The 21,799-nt window shown below is 34.8% G+C and overlaps 1 protein-coding gene across 3 annotated transcripts in view; it reads left to right on the forward strand.

Moving 5' to 3' along the window:
- NMD3 (NMD3 ribosome export adaptor) overlaps positions 1–19,452 on the forward strand; it is a 39,557-nt gene extending 20,105 nt beyond the window's left edge. For all 3 annotated transcript variants that reach the window (XM_070583022.1, XM_070583024.1, XM_070583023.1), the window contains exons 8-16: positions 3,661–3,739; positions 4,420–4,516; positions 6,681–6,798; positions 7,780–7,925; positions 13,977–14,089; positions 14,931–15,003; positions 16,275–16,381; positions 17,316–17,386; positions 18,084–19,452. In XM_070583022.1, the coding sequence (XP_070439123.1) occupies positions 3,661–3,739; positions 4,420–4,516; positions 6,681–6,798; positions 7,780–7,925; positions 13,977–14,089; positions 14,931–15,003; positions 16,275–16,381; positions 17,316–17,386; positions 18,084–18,214 (935 nt within the window). In that variant the 3' untranslated portion in view covers positions 18,215–19,452. The remainder of the gene's footprint in view (positions 1–3,660; positions 3,740–4,419; positions 4,517–6,680; positions 6,799–7,779; positions 7,926–13,976; positions 14,090–14,930; positions 15,004–16,274; positions 16,382–17,315; positions 17,387–18,083) is intronic.
- The last annotated feature ends 2,347 nt before the right edge of the window (positions 19,453–21,799 follow it).

The following is a 21,799-nucleotide window of genomic DNA, read 5'->3' on the forward strand; positions in this document are numbered from 1 at the left end:
AAATTTATGTTTATCTTTTTAAGAAACTGCCAGACTGTTTCCAAAGTGGCTGTACCATTTTACATTCCCGTCAGCAATGTTTGAGGGTTCCGGTTTCTACATGTCTTCCCCAACACTTATTATTGTCTCTTTTTGTTTATGGCTATTCCAGAGTGTGTTGTGAAGTGGCATCTCATCATGGTTTTAATTTGCATTTCCCTAATGACTAATGATGTTGATTATCTTTTCATGACCTTATTAGCCATTCTTGTATCTTTTTTGGTGAAATAGCTATTCAAATCTTTTGCCCATTTTTCAGTTGGATTGTTTGTCTTATTAAGTTGTAAGAGTTCTTTTTAATATATTCTGGGTACAAACCCCTTATCGCATACATGATTTGCACATGTTTTTTCCTAGTCTATAGCCTGTCTTTTCATTTTCTTCATGGTATCTTTTTTTTCCAGTTGTGGTAAGAATACTTAACATGAGATCTACCGTCTTAGCAAATTTTAAGTGTATAGTACGTTATTGTTGACTGAGTGCAGTGTTGTACAGCGGATCTCTAGAGTTTACTCACCTTGCTCAACTGAAACTTTACGCTCATTAATTAGTAACTCCTCATTTCACCCTCCTCTCAACCCCTGGCAACCATAGTTCCACTCTTTGATACTGTTAGATACTCTATGTAAGTGAAATTATGCAGAATTTGTCTTTCTGTGACTGGCTTATTTCACTTAGCATAATGTCCTCAAAATTCATCTGTGTTGTTGCAGATTGCAGAATTTCTTTCCCTTTTAAGGATGAATAATATTCCATTGTATGTATATACCACATTTTATCCATTCATCTCCTGTGGAAACAACCTGAATGTCCGTCATTTTGGCTGTTGTGAATAGTGCTGCAATAAACATGGGATTGTGGGGCTGGCCTAGTGGTGTAGCGGTTAAGTTCGCACGTTCCACTTCTCGGCTGCCCGGGGTTCACCCGGTTTGGATCCCGGGTGCGGACGTGGCACCACTTGGCAAAAGCCATGCTGTGGTAGGTGTCCCACGTATACAGTAGAGGAAGATGGCCATGAATGTTAGCTCAGGGCCAGTCTTCCTCAGCAAAAAGAGGAGGATTGGCAGTAGTTAGCTCAGGGATAATCTTCCTCAAAACAAACAAAACAAAACAAAAAACCATGGGAATGTTAATAGCTCTTTGAGATCCTGATTTCAGTTCTTTTGGATAAATACCTAGAAGTGGGGTTATTGGATCACATTATGGTAGTTCTATTTTTAAATTTTTGAAGACCCTTCATGCTGTTTTCCATAGGGGCTGCACTATTTTGCGTTACGGGTTCCAGTTTCTCCCAATCCTCATCAATGCGTACCTTTCTTTTTTTTGATAATAGCCATCTTGACAGGTGTGAAGTGATATCTCATTGTGGTTTTGATTTGCATCTCCCTGAAGAGTTGTGACATTGAAAATTTTTTATATACCTGTTGGCCATTGGTATGTCTTCTCTGGAGAAATGTCTATATAGTTCCTTTGCCCATTTTTTAATTGGGTTATTAAGTTTTTTGCTAGTGAGTTGTGGGAGTTCCTAATATATTTTGGAGATTAACCCCTTATCAGATATAGGGTTTGCAGATATTTTCTCCTATTCTGTAGGTTGCCTTTTCACTGTGTTGGTTGTTTCTTTTGCTGTGCGAAAGGTTTTTAGTTTGATGTGGTCCCAGTTTTTCATTTTTTTGCCTATGCTTTTGGTGTCATATTTATGAAATCATTGCTATGACATATGACATATCATTGATATGTCGTGAAGCTCTTCCCCTGTATTTTCTTCCAAGAGTTAACATTTGAGTCTTGAATCTATTTTGAGTTGATTTTAGTATATGGTGTAAGACAAAGGTCCAATTTCATTCTTTTGCATGTGGATATCCAGTTTTCCCAGCGCCATTTGTTGAAGAAACTGTCCTTTCTCCACTATGTATTCTTGGCACCCTTGTTGAAGATCAGTTGACCATAAATGTATAGATTGATTTCTGGGCTCTCTGTTTTGTTCCATTGGTCTGTAGGGCTGTTTTAATGTCAGTACTATACTGTTTTGATTACTGGAGCTTTGTAATATATTTTGAAATCAGGAAGTGTGATGCCTGCATTTAGTGGTGTCTTTTTGAATTGCAGAAGTTTTAAATTTTGAGAACCAATTTATCAGTTTTTTTCTTTTATCTGTCCTGCTTTGGTGTCATGTTTAAGAACTCTTGTCTAATCAATGTCACAAAGATTTTTCTCCTGTTTCTTTCAAATGTTTTATAGTTTTAGCTTTTATATTTACCTCTAACCTTTTTGGGTTAGTTTTTGTGCATGGGGTGAGATAAGGGTCTAAATTCATCTTTTTCCATGTGGATATCCTGTTTTCCCAGTGAAAAGACCATCCTTTCTCAATGAATTGCCTTGGATCCTCTGTCAAAGATGTATTGACAGTAAATGTGAGGGTTTATTTGTGGATTCTCAAGTCTGTTCAATAGGTCTGTTATCTAATGTTATGCCAGTACTACCCTGTCTTGATTGCTTAGAGTTGTCAAGTTTTGAAATTGGGAAGTGTAAGTTCCCAACTTCATTCATCTTCAAAATTGTTTTGGCTATTCTGAGTTATTTTAGTTTCCTAGTTAGCTGAGTTGTTTGGAAGAATATCTGTAAACATTTCTTAGGTAGGTTTGCTTTTAGTTATCCCTTTGTTGCTGATTTTTAATGCTTCTGCATTGTGATTGGATAATATCTAGTAATTTCTACCATTTGGAATTTATTGAAGTGATTTTTTTTTCTTTTTTTCCTGAAGAAGATTCTCCCTGAGCTACCATCTGTTGCCAAACTTCCTCTTTTTTCTTGAGGAAGATTATCCCTGAACTAACATCTGTGCCAGTGTCCCTCTATTTTCTGTGTGGGTCATTGCCACAGCATGGCTGATGAGTGGTATAGGCCTGCACCTGGGGTCCAAACCCACGAACCTGGGCCACCGAGTGGAATGTGCCAAACTTAACCACTATGCCACAGGGCCAGCTGTCTTGAGTTTTTTCTTTAATCCTAGTACATGATGATTTTATGAATGTTCTATAAGTTTTTGGAAATAATATATATTCTTTCTTAGGACCATGTTTTATAATCGCAATTAAATCAACCTTGATAGTTGGTTATTCAAGTTCTATGTATCCTTCTTATTTTTGGTCAGTTTAGTTATTTTGGTATTGATAGTCTTATACTAGTTCCCCACAATGATTATGCATGTTTTAACATTTGTTAATTTCTTCTTTTCTTTTTAATAGTTTTTGTTTTCTGCATCTCAGTGCTGTGTTATTAGATGCATTCCTATTGTCTTTTTGGTAGATTGTTCCATTTAGTACATAAAATATCCTTCTTTGTTCTGTTTAGTGTTTTTCTCTCCCCCCTTGACCTTGACTTTTATTTTGTCTGAAATTAAAATTGTGAATCTTGTTTTCTTTTGTTAGCATTTGTCTATCCTTTTGTCACACGTCTTAAGTGATGTATTATCCCTAATCTGTTATGACTGCAGTGTAATATTTTTTATATTTTCCTAATAATTTGGTTGTTTATTTAATTTCTGATATAGTCATGTTAATTGAGGAAAATCTTATTTTGCAGAATTATTTTCATATGCTTTTTTTTTTTTTTTTAAAGATGGTCTGGATTTCTATTATTCCTCAAAACAACATGCTCAGAAGATGGTAGAATTTCTTCAATGTACAGTTCCCTGTAGGTATGTTGTGAACCATGTATGTGGATGTAGATCATGTCCATTCTTCAGGCTTAGACAACTTCTCTTATGTTAATACATTTAAAATTGTGGTAGGAATACTTACACAGTTGGCAAGAAGTTATTGGATTAGCCACCTTAAGAGTTAGCCAAACAGCATGTAAGGCTCTGGGGAGCTAGACCTCATCCTGTGATAATAAGCACTGTAGTACTTGAATTGAATTGAATCAATACATTGATTGAATGTATTTAAATAAGAGAAAAAGAGAGATGGGGGTAGAGGGTTTTGGGGAGAAGCTTCATGGAGGAGGAAGGACTTAAGCTCCTGAAATGGGAAATTGTCAAAGGTGGAGTTTCTGTTGAAAGGTGAGATTAGTGTGAACAAAGACTTGTGGTGGGCATTAGTGTGGCTTTTACTGGATACCATATATAGACGAGATAGGTCTGAACCAAGGGCACGTTTTAGAGGTTTTTGGTAGATAAAGGTGAAAATAGGTAGGGTGCAGTCAGATTGGTGAAGGTTTTGAAATGTAAGTGGATGAAATCAGGCTGCACCATGGCAGACATCAGGAATCTCAGACCTTGGACAGTGGTGATTTGATTTGATAAATAATCAATATTCTCCAAACTATTCGAGTAAGGACCTTTGCCTTTTTATTGCTATTAACTTTTTCTCTTAATAGATACAAAGCCTCACAGAGACTGATCTCTCAGGATATCCATAGTAACACATACAATTACAAAAGCACTTTTTCTGTGGAAATTGTTCCAATATGCAAGGTACTTTTCCTCATTTAATTAATCCATGTCTATAAAAGAGTACAAGTAACTAATTGGTTTATATGTAATTATTAGCTCCTGGTTTCCTTTGGGATTGGTTAAAAATTTAGAATAACTTCCTTCTTAAATGATTTCTGACACATTCAGCCATGTTAAAATGATCTTAAAAAGTAGTCATGCTTAAAATTATAAATTGGCTTACCTTTCATTTTGGTGTACTAATTAAAAGACCTGGTTACAGTTCTTAATGTCCTTATTCCTTAAAATTTGTCATCCTAGTGGACACATGACAGTTCTCTGAAACTTTGAATCTAGGAAATGACATTAAAATAAATATCTGTGAACCACTTTGTGGAATATGTGCAAACTGGATTTAGCATGGTGAAATTAGATAGTATTGTGGAAGTGAGATCATTTTTGTGATTTAAAAACAGTCTGAATAACACTTAAAATGTAGAATATCATTTCATTTAATTGTATTAAGGTAAAAACCCTACTTCAAAAATATAAATGAATTAAAATTCAACAAATATTTATTGAGGATCTACTGTATTAGAAGACTGTGTGTTAAGGATTATTTATCTAGAGGTCTTTGCCATATAGGAACTTATATGTCCATACTTAAATCACTAATAGATAAGTGCCATGATTTATTGTGAGCATTCTATATAAAGTTAATATCTGAGAACTTGGGTATATTTTACCTCTTCACATCTCATAATAGCTAGTGTAAATCATATTGTCATTTTGAAGATGAGGAAATTGATGCTGAGGGAGGTGAGATGACTTGCCCAAAATTACATGACTACAAAATGATGAAGCCAGGATTTGTGCCTAAGTCTGTGACTCTAAAGCTTTAAAGCTGTCACTATTTTATGTTAGCACAGTACCAGAGATGAAATGATGGCTTAACACAGGGTCAGCAAACTTTTTCTGTAAAGGACTAGATAGTAGAGATTTTCAGCTTTCAGGCCACATAGTTTCTTTCGCAACTACTTAGCTCTGCTGTTGTTGCAAAAAGTAGCCATAGATAATAAGTAAACGAATGGCTGAGGCTGTGTGTCAGCAAAATTTTATTTACAGAAATGGGCAGTGGGCCTAATTTGTTCAGGGGTCATATTTTGCAGACCTGTAGTTTAAAACAGTGAACATTTTCCTGGTGCAAGGCCTAGGAAATATGATTCTAGATGTGAGGGCATGTTTAGGCCTTGTGTATTAAGTGCTTTGAAGGATTCATACAAGTAACTGGATGAATACACACTGTGGAGTATTTTCATTCATCTTTGGAGACTCTTATTAAGTTAAAAGTGAAGAGCCAGACTAGGTGCTATTAGGGATGCATAGAATGTGCCTTCAGTGGAGGAGCCTATGATCGTGAATAGATACACCTTAAAATGTAACCCAGATCCTTTATATATATATATATATATATATTATATATATATAGGGAAGATGAGCTCTGAACTAAAATCCGTGCCAGTCTTCCTCTACTTTATACGTGGGTCGCCACCGCAGCATGGCTGACGAATGGTGTAGGTCTGTGCCTAGGATTCAAACCTGTGAACCTGGGCCACTGAAGTGGAGCATGCTGAACTTTACCACTACATCATGGGGCTGGCCCCCTTTTTATGTTTTAATATAGTTTAAAAATAGATAATCATATGGCTGGTAGTTTCTCCCAATGTAGACTTAGAATATGTGCATTTTTGAGCATTAAATCTTCGTTTCCATACTGGTACATGTAGCCATGAAAGAGAAACGTGGCTCCTCTGAAGTTTGGTTGTTTTGGAGGTACAAAGAAGTCACAAGTAGATTTGGAAAATCATTCTCCTCCTGATGTTTATAATCCTTGGCTTAGAACATGATAAGCAAACATTCACACTTCAATAAAATTGACATAAACTTCATAACTTGGCAAATAGGATCTGGGAAAATTTTTTGATAGCATTTTTAATAAGACATATCCCCATCTGAAGAAGGTGTAGCTTATTTTCTGTTTCTGTAAGGTCTGTTCTTTTCTTGAGGCCTTTTATTGATACATAGAATTAATAATAATGTTTTGGTTTGGGCGAATGCACTTGTATGCCTTTTACGTTGATGAGTGTTTATTGGAGACTGTTATTTAGGATTTGCTTCACTCTAAAATGTTGGTTCTTATGCCTAGGATAATGTTGTTTGTCTGTCTCCAAAACTGGCACAAAGTCTGGGAAACATGAACCAGATTTGTGTGTGTATTCGAGTAACCAGTGCCATCCATCTCATAGATCCAAATACCCTACAAGGTAAGTTATAGGAACTGTTTGCCTTGACACTTCTAGCCACTAAGTGGGGATAATATATGTTAATTTTATCAAACTTTGTCAGTAATATTGTTTTGAAAAACTAGTTAAAACTTTTACTTCTGTTTAATTCTTACAAAATACTGGAATTTTAAAAGCTCTTCATAAGTTACCCTTGTATTTTTTATTTAAAAAAACAGTTCTGTGCACTTTAAAAAATTTACTAGTTTCATTCCCTTTAGTTTTACTGAAATTGACTTATTGCCTCTTTTAATTTTTGTGGTTAATTATTTAAGTTCATTGCCAAATTTTAGTGTAGCAGATATTTTAGAGTTTGGAATATTTGACTTTTTGTAATCCAGTAGAACATTTGGTTTTCAATATGAATTTTAACTAACTTCATCCTTAGTTTACATAAATTTTAACATTCCCTTTATAAAAACTGATTTTTGAAGAAGACCCCATATTGATACTTGGTTGCATCTCCTACTTCTTAATCTTTTTCATTTATTTCCTATAATGTAAATATATATAAAAAATTGAGTTTATTTTGATATTTTCCAGAAAGTCATTCATTATGCTTGTCAATTAGAATTCATCAGTCAGAGGTCTGTTTGCAATATTGGGATGAACATCTGTCAGGTAGACTTTATTTCCCATAAACTAAGCAGCTAGGATGACTGATAATGTTTCTAAAATAAAATGCTAGCACATGAACAACTTTTAAAGGCACTTTAGCTCTGTGGTGTTCTGATAATAGTTCCTACTTAAGAAGTGTTTGACGCCTGACACTTCTCTTGTGCTGTGAGAAGTTTGGGGCTGATTTATAGGAATAAAAGACCTAGAGAGAGGGTTGCCACTGTGGTTCCTGTTGACCTGATGCTTCCCAGTTCATATATAGCAACTTCTTTCTAGCTAACACTTTTGATGACTTTTGAAATACTTTCATTCTCTTGTTCTTTGATGTTCTCTGTTTGTTCTTAGTTGCAGATATTGATGGCAGTACTTTCTGGAGTCAGCCTTTCAATAGTTTATGCCATCCCAAACAGCTGGAAGAGTTTATTGTGATGGATTGCAGCATAGTTCGAGATCTAAAACGCAGTGCAGGTGCTGGAATGATATCAAAAAAGGTAAGTTTCATCCTGCCCACCTCCTTCCCACCCCCGCAACTTACTGTTTTGGTCCCCTCTTTTTTTGGATATTTTTGTTTTATTTAAATCTATTTGTAATTCCAAAAATGTGGTTCTAAATAAAATTAAAACCACTTTAGGTTAAAAATGTATTGCATGTTTGATTGTTGTTTGCTCTTGACATGTGGTCATTGTGGTGAAAATTACCAGATTTATACTATCTGATAAGTTAATTTTTTCTCTTTGATTTTGCAGACATTTTAAAAAATGTTTACTCTGTTGTTATGAAAAAGCGTTTCCTTCTTTTGCTTTTGTACAGGAGGACCAAATGACAAGCTAATCTTTTTGACTTTTTAAAAATTTTGAAATATTTTGAATTAAATATATGCTATATTATCACTAAATACTGAGTACTTCAGTATGCATCTCTAAAACATAGGAACATTTTTCTATACTTCAAAGTATTATCATACATATAAAGTATTTAGTTTGTGTTCAAATTTCCTCATTTGTCTCCAAATTTCTTTTATGGTTGGTTCAAACTAGTATCTGTTACAGACCATACACGGAATGTGAACATTATACCTCTTAAATCTTGTATTTAGTAATAGCGCCCCCCCCCCCCTTTTTTTTTTCCATGATACCAGCTTCTTAAGCAACTAGGTCATTTATCTTGTGGATATATCTTATTGTTTCCTCATGATGTCATTTAATTTGCTTCTTAATCTCTTGTCTTTCCTTTAAACTGGAAAGTAGATCTAAAGGTTTGCTTAAATTTAGGTTAGTTATTTTTGGCCAGAACATTTCAGAGGTGATTCTGTGTGCTTTTTATGATATATCAAGAGACAAGTAATGTTTGGCTATTTCACTGATAGCCAGATCTCTCTATTGTAATGTTAGGATTTTTTTCCCTTGTTACTTGCCTGCCTGCCTGCCTGCCTTCCATTCTGCCCCAAGTTTAGCCGTGGGAGCCCCCTCAGAATAGTTTCTATGTCCTTGTTTAAAAAAAAATTTTAACAACTTTTACTTTTTTAGAGCAATTTCAGGTTCCCAGCAAATTAAGAGGAGGTAAGAGATTTTTTCCATATACCCCTAGTTTCCATACATGCATAGCCTCCTCTATTATCAGTATCCCTCCATCACAGTAGTACATTTGTTGCAGTTGATGAATCTGCACTGACTTGTTGTGATCACCCAAAGTCCATGGTTTACATTACATTTCCCTCCTGGTATTATACATTCTGTGGGTTTGGACAAATGTATCATGACGTGTGTCCATCATTATAATATCATACAGGATATTTTCACTGCCCGAAAAATCCTCTGTGCTCTGCTTATTCATTTCTCCCTCCCTCCTAATCCCGGGCAATCACTGATCTTTTTACTGTCTCTATAGTTTTGCCTTTTCCAGAATGTCATATGGTTGGAATCATACAGTCTTTTCAGACTGGCTTCTTTCACTTTGTAGTGTGCGTTTAAGCTTCCTCCATGTCTTTTCACGGCTTGAGAGCTGTTTTTTTTTTTTTAAGTGCCCAATCATATTCCATTGTCTGGATGTACCATAGTTATCCATTTACCTACTGAAGGGCATCTTGGTTGCTTCCAAGTTTTCGCAATTATGAAGAAAGTTGCCATAAACAACCTTATACAGGTTTTTGTGTGGACATAAGTTTTCAGCTCCTTTTGGTAAATACCAAGGAGCATACTTCTTGGATTGTTTGGTAAGAGTATGTTTAGTTTTGTAAGAAACTGCCACACTGTTTTCCAAAGTGGTGGTACCATTTTGCATTCCCATCAGCAATCCCCTCTTGATCCACATGCTCATCAGCATTTGGTCGTGTCAGTGTTCAGGATTTTGGCCATTCTAATGAGTGTGTAGTGGCATCTCATTGTCAATTTAATTTGTATTTTCCTGATGACATATGATTTGGAGCATCTTTTCATGTGTTTATTTGCTGTTGTCTTCTTTGGTGAGGTATCTGTTAAGGTCTTTGGCCCATTTTTAATAGGATTTTTTTTATTGTTGAGTTTTAAGACTTATTTGTATATTTTGGATAACAATCCTTTATCAGATGTCTTTTGCAAATATTTTCTCCCAGTCTGGATTATCTTCTCATTCTGTTGACATTGTCTTTTGCAGAGCAGAAGTTTTTAATTTTAATGAAGTGTAGATTATGAGTTATTTCTTTTGTGGATAGTGCTTTTGGTGTTGTATCTAAAAAGTCATTGCCAAACTCAAGGTCAACTACTTTTTCTCCTATGTTATCTTATAAGAGTTTTATAATTATGTGTCTTACACTTAGGTCTATGATCCATTTTGAGTGAATTTTTGTGAAAAGTGTAAGGTTTGTGTGTAGACTTTATTTTGCATGTGGATGTCCAGTTGTTCTCCAGCATTGTACTGCTTTTCTTCGTTGTCAAAAATCAGTTGACTACATTTATGTGGGTCTATTTCTGGGCTCCCTATTCTGTTTCATTGATCTATTTATCCGTTCTTTTGTCAGTACCATACTGTCTTGATTACAGTAGCTTTATAGTAAGTCTTGAAGTTGGGTGCTGTCAGTCCTCCCGCTTTGTTCTTCTCCTTCAAAATTGTATTGACTAATCTGGATCTTTTGCCTCTTGATATAAATTTTAAAATCAGTTCTTCGATATCCACGAAATAACTTGGGATTTTGATTGCATTGATTGTATAGATCAATTTGGCCAGCACTTACATCTTGACAGATTTTTCTTTTTTTTTTTTTAAAGATTTTTTCATTTTTTCCTTTTTTCTCCCTAAAGCCCCCCAGTACATAGTTGTATATTCTTCGTTGTGGGTCCTTCTAGTTGTGGCATGTGGGACGCTGCCTCAGCGTGGTTTGATGAGCAGTGCCATGCCCACCCCCAGGATTCGAACCGTCGAAACACTGGGCCGCCTGCAGCGGAGCGCGCAAACTTAACCACTCGGCCATGGGACCAGCCCCTTTTTTCTTTTTGTTTTTTTTTGCTGAAGAAGATTCTTCCTGAGTTAACGTCGGTTGCCATTCTTCTTCTCTTTAGTATGTGGGTCTCAACCACAGCATGGCTGCTGATAAGTGGTGTAGGTGTGTGCCTGGGAACTGAACCTGGGCCACTGGAGTAGAGTCTGCTGAACTGAACCACTAGGCCACAGGGCTGGCCCATCTTGTCTATTGAGTCTTCCTATCTGTGAACATGAAATATCGCTCCATTTACTTGGTTCTTTGATTTTGTTCATGAGACTTTATCAGAGTTTGATAGTTTTCCTCAGACGGGTCTTATACATACAATCATGCACTGCATGGCGACATTTTAGTCTACAGTGGAGTGCATATATGATGGTGATCCCATAAGATTAGTACCACATAGCCTAGATGTGTAGTGGGCTATACCATCTAGGTTTGTGTAGGTACACTCGGTGGTGTTTGCACAATGATGAAATCGCCTGACAATGAATACATTCTCACCATTAAGCGATGCATGATTGTATTTTGTTAGATTTATACCTAAATATTTCATTTTTGGGGTGCTAACATAAATGGTATTGTGTTTTTAATTTCAAATTACACTTGTTTGTGTTGATATGTGGGAAAGTGATTAACTTTTGTTTATAACCTTGTCTCCTGTAGCCTTGCTATATAGTTCCAGGAGTTTTTTTGTCCATTTGTATTTTCTACATAGATGATCATGTCATTTGCAAACAAAGATAATTTTATTTTTTCCTTCCCAAGCTATATACATTTCATTTCCTTTTCTTGTCTTTTGCGTTAGCTAGGATTTCCAGTGGGATTATTGAAAAGGAGTGGTGAGATGGGATATACTTGCCTTGTACCTGATCTTAGTGGGAAAGCTTCAAGTTTCTCACCATTAAGTATAATGTTAGTTGTAAGTTTCTTATATATATTCTTTATCAAGTTGAGGAAGTTTCCCTCTGTTCCTAGTTTACTGGGAGTTTTCATCATGCATGGTTGTTGGGTTTTGTCAAAGGCTTTTTCTGCATCTATTGATACCATCGTTTGATTTTTCTTTTTTAGCTTGTTGATGTGATTAATGGGTTACACTAATTGATTTTCAAATGTTGAACCAGCCTTGCATACATGGGGTAAATCACACTTGGTTGTTGTATACAATTCTTTTATATATATTTTTTTGTTTGTTTTTTTGAGGAGGATTAGCCCTGAGCTAACATCTGCTGTCAATCCTCCTCTTTTTTGCTGAGGAAGACTGGCCCTGAGCTAACATCTGTGCCCATCTTCCTCTACTTTATATGTGGGATGCCTTCCACAGCATGGCTTGCCAAGCGGTGCCGTGTCCACACCCGGGATCTGAATCAGTGAACCCTGGGCCGCTGAAGCAGAACGTGCGAACTTAACCACTGCGCCACCTTGCTGGCCCCCAATTCTTTTGTATTTTGATGAGGGTTTTTGTATCTAGGTTCATGAGAGATTATTGGTCTGTAGTTTAGTTTCTTTGTAATGTCTTTGTCTGGTTTTGATATTAGGGTAATGTTGGCCTTGTGAATGACTTAGGAAGTATTCCCTCTGCCTCTGTCTTCTGGAAGAGATTGTAGAAAATTGTTATAATTTCCTCCTTAAATGTTTAGTGGAATTGACCAGTGAGTTTATCTGGGCCTGTTGATTTCTGTTTTGGAAGGTTAATTATTGATGCAAGTTCTTTAAAGGATATAGGTTTATTCCTATGTCTTTATGACATGACTTCCTAGTCTTTGAAAGTGTCCTTATTTTCTGGCACAACATCGTAACATTCAGGTGTTCCAGAATCACCTTGTATAGTCTTACCTCATATCTGAAATAAGGTATTTTTTTCAAGGATACAAGTCTAATTTCTTTTACTGTGAAATAGTATTTAGAAACGCCCAACCTGGATACTTATGGTGCTTGTTTCTGTTGAGGTAATAATTGTGTCTTGAGATAAAAATAACTTCTGATGATTTGGGGAAATCAGTGGAAATGGAAGACAGATTACTTTTCACATTTTTATTTAAAATAATTTAATAATATGGTTACAAGCAAACTTTTGTCGTTTATAGTAAATGTTGAAGAACACCACTTCTCCCTAGACGTATATAAAACCATATATTTCTTTGGTTTTTGAAAAATACATTTAGCTTGAACAGTTTTATAATAGAAGCAGTCTAGTAGCTAGAAAGTGAATCCTGTTATAAAGAATTTAGTCCCTTGTAATTCACTTTTTTTTCCGGTTCTTTCCTCAATCTGAGACCTGTCTTTTATTTCAGTTTGTCCCTCTATCTCTACCTCTGCGAGATTCTTTAATTCTATCTATAACTCTTAGTATTTTACTCTCGTTCCCATTTCACTTGGATCTGTTTTGTCAGTAGAAAGTGTTGCCATGTGCTATGCTTAATTCAGCCTGGAAGTTTGAAATGTCAGTTTTAGTTAGTCATGCAGTCCTATGCTGGAAATAGACTCCAGTGGTTATCTAGTTTAAAATCTCAAACTTGGAATGTTGTTTTTGCAACAAATAGAAAAAAAAACGGGGCTGGGATTATACTTCAAAATAGTAGACATCAAAAAAATTAATTTGATAAAGATTTGGTTCTCCAGTAGTAGTAGAGCCACACTGGGACTGCTCGATTGTTGTGTCTCAACCCTGGTTTTTTGAACCTTATGTGTAAAACCAAGGGATTTCTGAAGATATTTTCTGGATTTAAGATTCCCCTACTTGTTCAGTTATTTTTTTTGCTCAGCCTATATTGGCTCATTTCCCTGTGAAAACATTCTTTTAAAAATTCTACGTATGTCTGTTTTTAGGTAACATTGCTGATGTTTTTGTAAAAGCCTTGAATAAAATCTTAACAAAAATATTTATGAATTTCTTGTGGGTCTTTTCCTTACTCATAATTCAGTAATTTGTTAATTTTGGCATTGTTTCAGAGATGTGAAAAATAAAACAATATCTGTCTTTAAAATGAAAATTAGAAAACCAGAATCAACATTGTATTTAACTTCTATGAGATGTGTTTTGAGTTATGCTTAGATTACTGAAGAGTGCATTTTCTTTCCTGTTAAGCATACCCTCGGGGAAGTCTGGGTCCAGAAAACGTCTGAAATGAATACAGATAAACAGTACTTTTGTCGTACTCATTTGGGACATCTTCTGAATCCTGGAGACCTGGTGTTGGGGTTTGTATTACTTTATAGTATTTTTAACTGCCAATTAGCATTGCAAATTTTCTTTGGGAGCCAGCAGAGCTGTCTGAAATACTGATGTTGTTTATTCTAAAAAGAATTTGAGTTCTTGGGAGACTGATGGCTTGTTTTATCATTGATAACTACATTAAACTGTTGATGGGACAGACAGAAGCCTATGGTTGCTGCATTTTGACCATCATCTTAAAGAGTCGTCTGTTCTAAGATTTTTGAGTAATTGAACCCTGAAGTTGCATGGTTAGATTATATTTACATTTTTCATATTTCACATTCAAAAATTTACACATTTGCATCTTTTGGGAGTGGGTAGTTTTTTATTATGTAAATGCTACTGCTCAAATATTTCACTTTTAAAATATGGCAGCCTTATATGTAATGGGTCTTTACAAGCTTAGGTTAGTCCATTCTGATACAAAGCTTATCAGCATGCCCTAAACTTTACTTTTGCTCTTATCATTTCAGTTCCTTTTATTAGAGAATGAAGTTTTAATTTTTTTTATAAACTAAATGGAACCATGTGACTGAATCTTAGTGTTGGACTGATATACAAGTCTGTTTTGTTTCTTGTACAAGTATATGGTAAGGTGGACAGTAACGGATAACGTGAAACTCAGAGATAAGAGCGCATTATCATCCTTGCTAGGGTCTGTAGAAGCATGTTCGCTATATAGCAAACTGAAGAACTTTTCAAGTGGGAGAGCATATCACATGTTTGCTCTTAGGAGGAAATTGTAGGGGATAATCCGTAAAATTAAAAGTTACATGGGAAGAGTAAATGTTTTTGTTGTTAAGTGTTTGATTGTTTTCATTTCAGGTTTGATTTAGCCAACTGTAACTTGAATGATGAGCATGTCAACAAAATGAACTCGGATAGAGTCCCAGATGTGGTAAGGCTTTAGAGTTTACTGTTTTTTCCTCTGGTAAAGAGGATTGTTGTAACTCTTCTGGGTAAGATGCACGAGTTCACATTTTTGAAAATAACGGGTCCATTTGGAGGTTTCTTTTGAAATTGCAGTTAAGGTATAAGAACAAAAGCCTTCATTTTTATATCATTTTTCTTGGTGGGAAAAATCAAAGATTTATTGAGTTTTTTTGTTGCTCTTATAATCAGATTTTCATTCTCTGTCAAAATGCTTGATACTATCTGTAGAAGAAAAATAAATTTGCAGCTAAAAATGACCTTTAGAATTTATTCAGGTTTATTTTTTTAGGCTCAGCTTAGTTCATGTATTGTTCAGTTAAGAAGGCATTTAGAGTTAAAATTGTTATTCAGGTTTGAAAATAATTGCAGTTGAAAGTAATCTTCACAGTATCAATTCTTAGAGAAAGAATGTTACTTCTGAAAAACCTGTTAAATTCTGACATGAGTTTATAAGAATCCTCAGCAATAGTGAACGTGCAAGACCCTCTCTCCTGTGTGCCTGATCGTTTACAATAAACATTGATTTCTTCAGCTTTGAGCAAAAATAAAGTCATGGTATAAGAAGGACTCTCCTCAACACTCAGCTGTGCTTTTATTAGTTCATAAAGTAGGCAGTAGAAGTATGGTTTAGTCTAAATAGGTATTTATGGTAAGTGTAAATAGGTATTTCTAACAAGGTCATAAGAGGACTTCAAGATGGTCTTACAAGATTTTGTATTGTATAAAATTATTTTCATTTATTCATTCTACAGTTTATTAAACTGTTCTAGGACATAGAGTTTTGAAAGATATATATTGTTCTGTAAGTGCTTATTAGTAGGAATAAAAGGGCAAAAAAGTGCTTGCCTGTGATAATGTTTCAGAATGATTTATATGAATGGGAGCTGAAAACTGAACTTTGGTGTAAAACAAAACAAAACACCAGAAACCTGAACTCTTTGTTACAAAAATAATTTGATTTTCAGTCACTGGAAAATTTCAATTAGTAAATTTTGACAGTTATACAAATAATGTTTGAATGTATACTCATAAAAAAGTACACACAGAAAAATGTTAGAAGTTCTCTTGACACTGCCTCTTGACCCCTGCTCTGTCGCCAAGGTGTAACCACTGTCATCAGTTTGGTGACTTCCTGGCGTTCTCCTAACCTTTCGTTTTTTAACTTTATTGCGTTTTGAGGCCCTATTATCTAGTTCCCATTTTTCATAACTTTGCAAATATTTCTGTTACTTTTAGGTGTTAATTAAGAAAAGCTATGACCGTACCAAACGTCAGCGACGTAGAAACTGGAAACTGAAGGAGCTTCCAAGAGAGAGAGAAAATATGGATACAGATGATGAAAGGTCCCACTTTTCTTTAAACCTTATATTTTTGTCTCAGAGGAAATCTGTGTGATACATCTTCATGGTTTTTATATTATAAAGAAATAGTCGTCACACAATTGATCCTTGTACTCAATATTAATTTTGTATTCTTACCAATGTGTTGATAGAATCAGTAATAAGAGAATATAATGACATTTAACACAGATTTGGTTATTATTTCCTGGGTTATGACCTGACAATTACAGTGTTGTTATAAACAATTCATTTGAAAAGTTAAAATATAATAAGTAAATTACCTTGTGGATATCACAAATGGCAAATGAGTAGTTGTAACTTGGGATAAAAAGAAAACAACTCATTAATAACAAATAACGCCATTTTCCAAACAAGTTAAGGAGAAATTAAGATACTGTGTTCTGGAAAAGTGGACTGGATGATTTGAAAAGTGGCCTTGATGGTGAAGACACTGTGTCTCAAAAAATGAAGAGTTTAAATAAAATTGTATTATGAAATATGAATAGGAAACAGCAATATTTCTCAAATATAACCCTCATAATGTAATTTAAAATAAGTACATATAAATATATAATGTTAAATTAGATATGATAAATACATATTTGACTGTTTCATCTGTAGTCTTAGAAGTATATGTATCTCAATTTGGCCTTAAGACTTTTGGGGGAGGGTAAACTAGGAAGAGGTCTTTTCATTGTCTTATATTTAACGTCCCCTTATATTCAGTTGTGTATTTTTTTGTCATGTAATCTTGAAAGAAAGGATTTTTTTTAAACTTCTCAGTATTTAACTAACATCCATATTTGACCTTCAGCTATTTTTAAAGATTTTAATACTTGGAACAGATTTATCTTACAGTGCTGAAAATGAAGATAACATAACTTTATACTTTCTTGGCAAAGATGAAATATTTAAATGTTTTTTTATCCTTCTATAGGCAATACCAAGATTTCCTTGAAGATCTTGAAGAAGATGAGGCAATTAGAAAAAATGTAAACGTATACAGAGGTTGGTATTTTAGAAGTGTTTGATTTAAGTTATATCTTCTGTATATAGATATATTACCCCAGTATGAGTATTTTAGTATCTTAAACTTTGATCTCATAAATGACTTTTATTGTGGTGTTAAAACTACCCCAGTTAAACATTTACCAAAAAAAAAAAACAACATTGTGGAACAGTAAAACTTAAAATGTTGTTTGCTGTGTGTACCACACTTGATATCATTTGCATCCTAGCATGATCCCTATGCTAGTGGATAGTTATTCATATATTTATGTAGTTCAGTCATTCAATGAATATTTATTTTTTTGGTGAGAAAGATTGGCCCTGAGCTAACATCTGTTGCCAATCTTCCTCTTCTTTTTCTTTTCTCCCCAAATGCCCAGTGCATAGTTGTATATCCTAGTTGTAAGTCATTCTAGTTTTTCTATGTGGGATGACACCACAGCATGGCCTGATGAACAGCGTGTAGGTCCGCGCCTAGGATCCGAGCCAGTGAACCCTGGGCTGCTGAAGTGGAGGGCATGAACTTAACCACTCAGCCTCTGGGCCTTCCCTATCAATGAATATTTAAATGCCTGCTCCAGATTTGATACAAGAGCTGTGCATATAGTATGATTAAATAATAGTAATGATGGTGGGGACAGGTATTTGTATATTTCCATATTTGCATTTGTTTGATATACTGCTTGTAATGTTTCAGATTCAACCATCCCGGTAGAAAGTGACACAGATGATGAAGGAGCGCCTCGAATTAGTCTGGCTGAGATGCTTGAAGACCTTCACATTTCCCAAGATGCTACTGGTGAAGAAGGTGACTCAATGATGACATAATGAGATCGTGTTGTAGACGGTTTCCACATCTGTAGGGTTGGGATATTGAACAAAATAACTTATTGTCTATCCCATCTATGTCTCTATGTTAAAAGAGGAGAAATCTAGTTTTAAACCTAAATAAATGACTATTCTGATATCTCACTCAGAAAACTGAAAAAGATAGATGGCTTTGAAGTTTTAGATAACGATAGATTATGGAGAATGTAATTATCGATATTTAGGCCATTTTATGTTTTGAATATTAGTGGTTCGCTTTATATGAGATACCAGTATTTTCACATACTGTAGTGCTGGATTTAAAAGCTCAAAAATTGTGATTTCTTGGAGGTTACCTAAATTTTCAAACATAAAGCAAGCTTTTATGTTCTTTTTATATTGATTGCTTTAGTGAAAGAAAGAAAGAGTTATTTTTAATTTGAACTTGCTATGCACTTTGCTCCACGTTAGATCATTTTTTATGTCCTTGGGGCAGGGAAGTTGGGGTTCATTTTATCACTGGACATTCAAGTGGAAAGTTAATCTTTTTTATTCATAATATTAACATCTTTAAAAGCTGATAAACTGTTAATTTTTATTACAGAAGAAAATATATTTAAAATATTTATGGATTTGTAGCAAACATAGACTAATTATTTAAAGGTTAAATAACAATTTGTGCCTTTGTTATTTTTGTCTGTGCCAGCAGCTTAGGACAGTAGCTGCTTATGTCATAAAAATGTCTTGCTATCACTTCAAGGATTTTGCTTTTAAAATTTTGATTTACAAATTGAGGAGGAAGGAATTTTCTCTATTTATTTGTATCATTGAACATGTCACTATCAAGAAGAATATTAAAATCCAGCATATAAGATGATGAAGTAATAAAAATCATCTTCATTCTTCATAAAATTATGAATCAAATTTGAATGAGGAATGAGTTCCACATCCTTGAAAGAAAAACCTTGGCTTGAGTTTTAGAGTTTTTTGAGAGTGAAGTATTAAGATCCTATTTCTATAAGCAAGGTCAGACTTACTAAATATTCCATAACTAAGCTAATTCATAAATTCTGTGTTTACCACTAAATAATATTAAGATTGAACTTCTCAATTCTGAAGTTAGGAATAAAGGCCTGAACTTTCCACAGTGGCTCCTTTTCTGTCTGCATCTTTGGTTAAAGTTTTCACTTGTGGTCTGTGTTTACCTCTTCTATGTCAAGATGTTAAGAAGCATGAAAAATAAAAACATTCCCCCCCTTTTTTGTGTCCTTGAAGTGATTGTATCAGTGTCATATTTAAATGACAGAGTATCTCTTGCAGTTTTCCAAAGTAAGATTGTTAAGTACTTGTCACATGATTTTCCCACTGAAATATAGAGTTTCTCACCAACCTTATTTAGTCTTAGGATTTTTGATGTTGTGTTTTTATGAGTAATGAAACCTGTTAGTTGAAAGAAGGCTGTGACAAGGCAAAGGAATGTAGCTAAGACAAGAGCTGTTAGCCAAGAGCTTGCAAGAGTTATACAGCCTTGATAAATCTATCATTTTAGAGTATAGTTGCCAGGCTTATGGGTCGCAAAATACTCTTGTTGATGTCCCAGAGTTGATACAATTTGGAAAGGCTGGTATTAATCATATTCACAAGAAGCTGATTTATAACCCAATTTCTAAGTATGAGTAATTTCTAAGTCGGTATAATCAGTTATCTTCTTTTGTATCCAGATCTGCACTTGAAGCTGCTGTTTTACAGGCAAAAGTTCACTTGATGAGCAAAGAAACAGTTGAGGAGAGAGAGTTGCTTGTGTGATTCAGATGTTTAACAGTATCAAGTATCAGCTAATTCATTGCTGTAGTAGAACCTAGAACTCCAGTCTGTGTGCCAGGACACACTTCTGTGGTCAGTACTGAGTCAGAATTAATTCTTTATTTTTAATTTTGACATAATTGCAGACAAAGAAAAGTTGCAAGAATAGTATGAAGAATTCCTAGATACCCTTCAGTCAGTTTGCCAAATGTGAATACTTACCTCATTTACTTTCTTTCTCTCTAGTTATTTTTCCTGAACCATTTAAGAGTAAAGCTCCCTAAATATTTCAATGTTACCCCCCACCAAAAAACAAGGAATTTTCTTACATAACCACAGTGCAGTGTTCAAAATCAGGAAATTGATGTTGACATAATACTGTTATCTAATTGATGGGCCTTACTGAGATTTTGTCATCTGTCCCAATTCTAATGTCTTATAGAAAAAATAAATCTGAGATTGTGTATAGCATTGGGTTCTCGTATCTCTTCAGACTTCTTTCATCTGGACCAATTCCTGAGTTTTTATGTTTTAGGTAATTGACATTTTTGAAGCTTCCAAGCCAGTTGTTTTGTAGACTGACCTCAATTTGGGCTCATCTGATGTTTTCTCATGATTAGATTTAGGTTAAGGCCTTTTAGCAGGACTACTCCAGAAGGAATGCCAAATTCTTGATGCATTGTATTAGGAGACCTGTGCTGTCCATTAGTCCAGATGTTCCCAAACTTTCTTGTTTTTGTTAGTTTTCTGTTTTAAGGAATTAAAGGATTTTTACAGTCATTATTTTCACTTGATTTCTCTTTTTAAATTCATTTTTGACTTAGTGAAGGTTACTCTTGATTTACAGTTTTATGAATTTTAACACATGTAGATTCATGTAGTCACCACAATCAAAATACAACAATTCTATCAACCCCCCCAAACCCCTAAAAATTCCCTTTGCTACCCCTTTGTTTTCACACCCTTCCCCCACCCTTAATTGCTGGCAACTTCTGATCTGTTCTCTGACCTTATGGTTTGCTTTTTCCAAAATATTTAAATGAAATCATATAGTATGCAGCCTTTTAAGTCTGGCTTTTTTCCCTTAGCATGGTGCACTTCAGATTCATCCAAGGTGTTATGTCTATCAAGAGTTTGTTCCTTTTTATTTTGAGTAATATTGCATTGTATGGATGTACCACGGTTTGTTATCCATTCCCCTGTTGAGGCACATTTAAATTTCCAGATTTTGATTAGGAGTACAGCTGCTGTGAACATTTCTGCACAGGTTTTCATTTTACTGAGGTAAAAAACTAGGGATGGATCTCATAATAAGTGTATATTTAGCTTTATAAAAATCTGCCAGCCTGTTTTTCAAAGTGGTTTGTGCCATTTTGCTTTCCCACCAGCAGTGTGTGAATGTTTCAGTTACTCTGCATCCTCGCCACCACTTGGTGTTGTCAGTTTCTTTTTTAAGTCATCCTAATAGGTGGATGGTGGTTTTTTTTGTGGTTTTAGTTTGCATTTCCCTAATGGCTAATTATGTTGAACATGTTTTTATGTGCTTATTTGTTATCTGTGTATCTTCATTGGTAGAATGACTGTTCAAATCTTGTCTACTTTTAGAAATTGAGCTGGTTTTTTATTGTTAATTTTTTATTTTTTTATTGAGTTATTGATAGGTTACAATCTTGTGAAATTTCAATTGTACATTGTTTGTCAGTCATGTTGTAGGTGCACCACTTCACCCTTTGTGTCCACCCCCGACCCCACCTTTCCCCTGGTATCCACTAAACTGTTCTTGGTCCATAATTTTAAATTCCT

Source organism: Equus przewalskii, chromosome 18 (genome assembly GCF_037783145.1).
Source record: "Equus przewalskii isolate Varuska chromosome 18, EquPr2, whole genome shotgun sequence".
Lineage (NCBI taxonomy): Eukaryota > Metazoa > Chordata > Mammalia > Perissodactyla > Equidae > Equus > Equus przewalskii.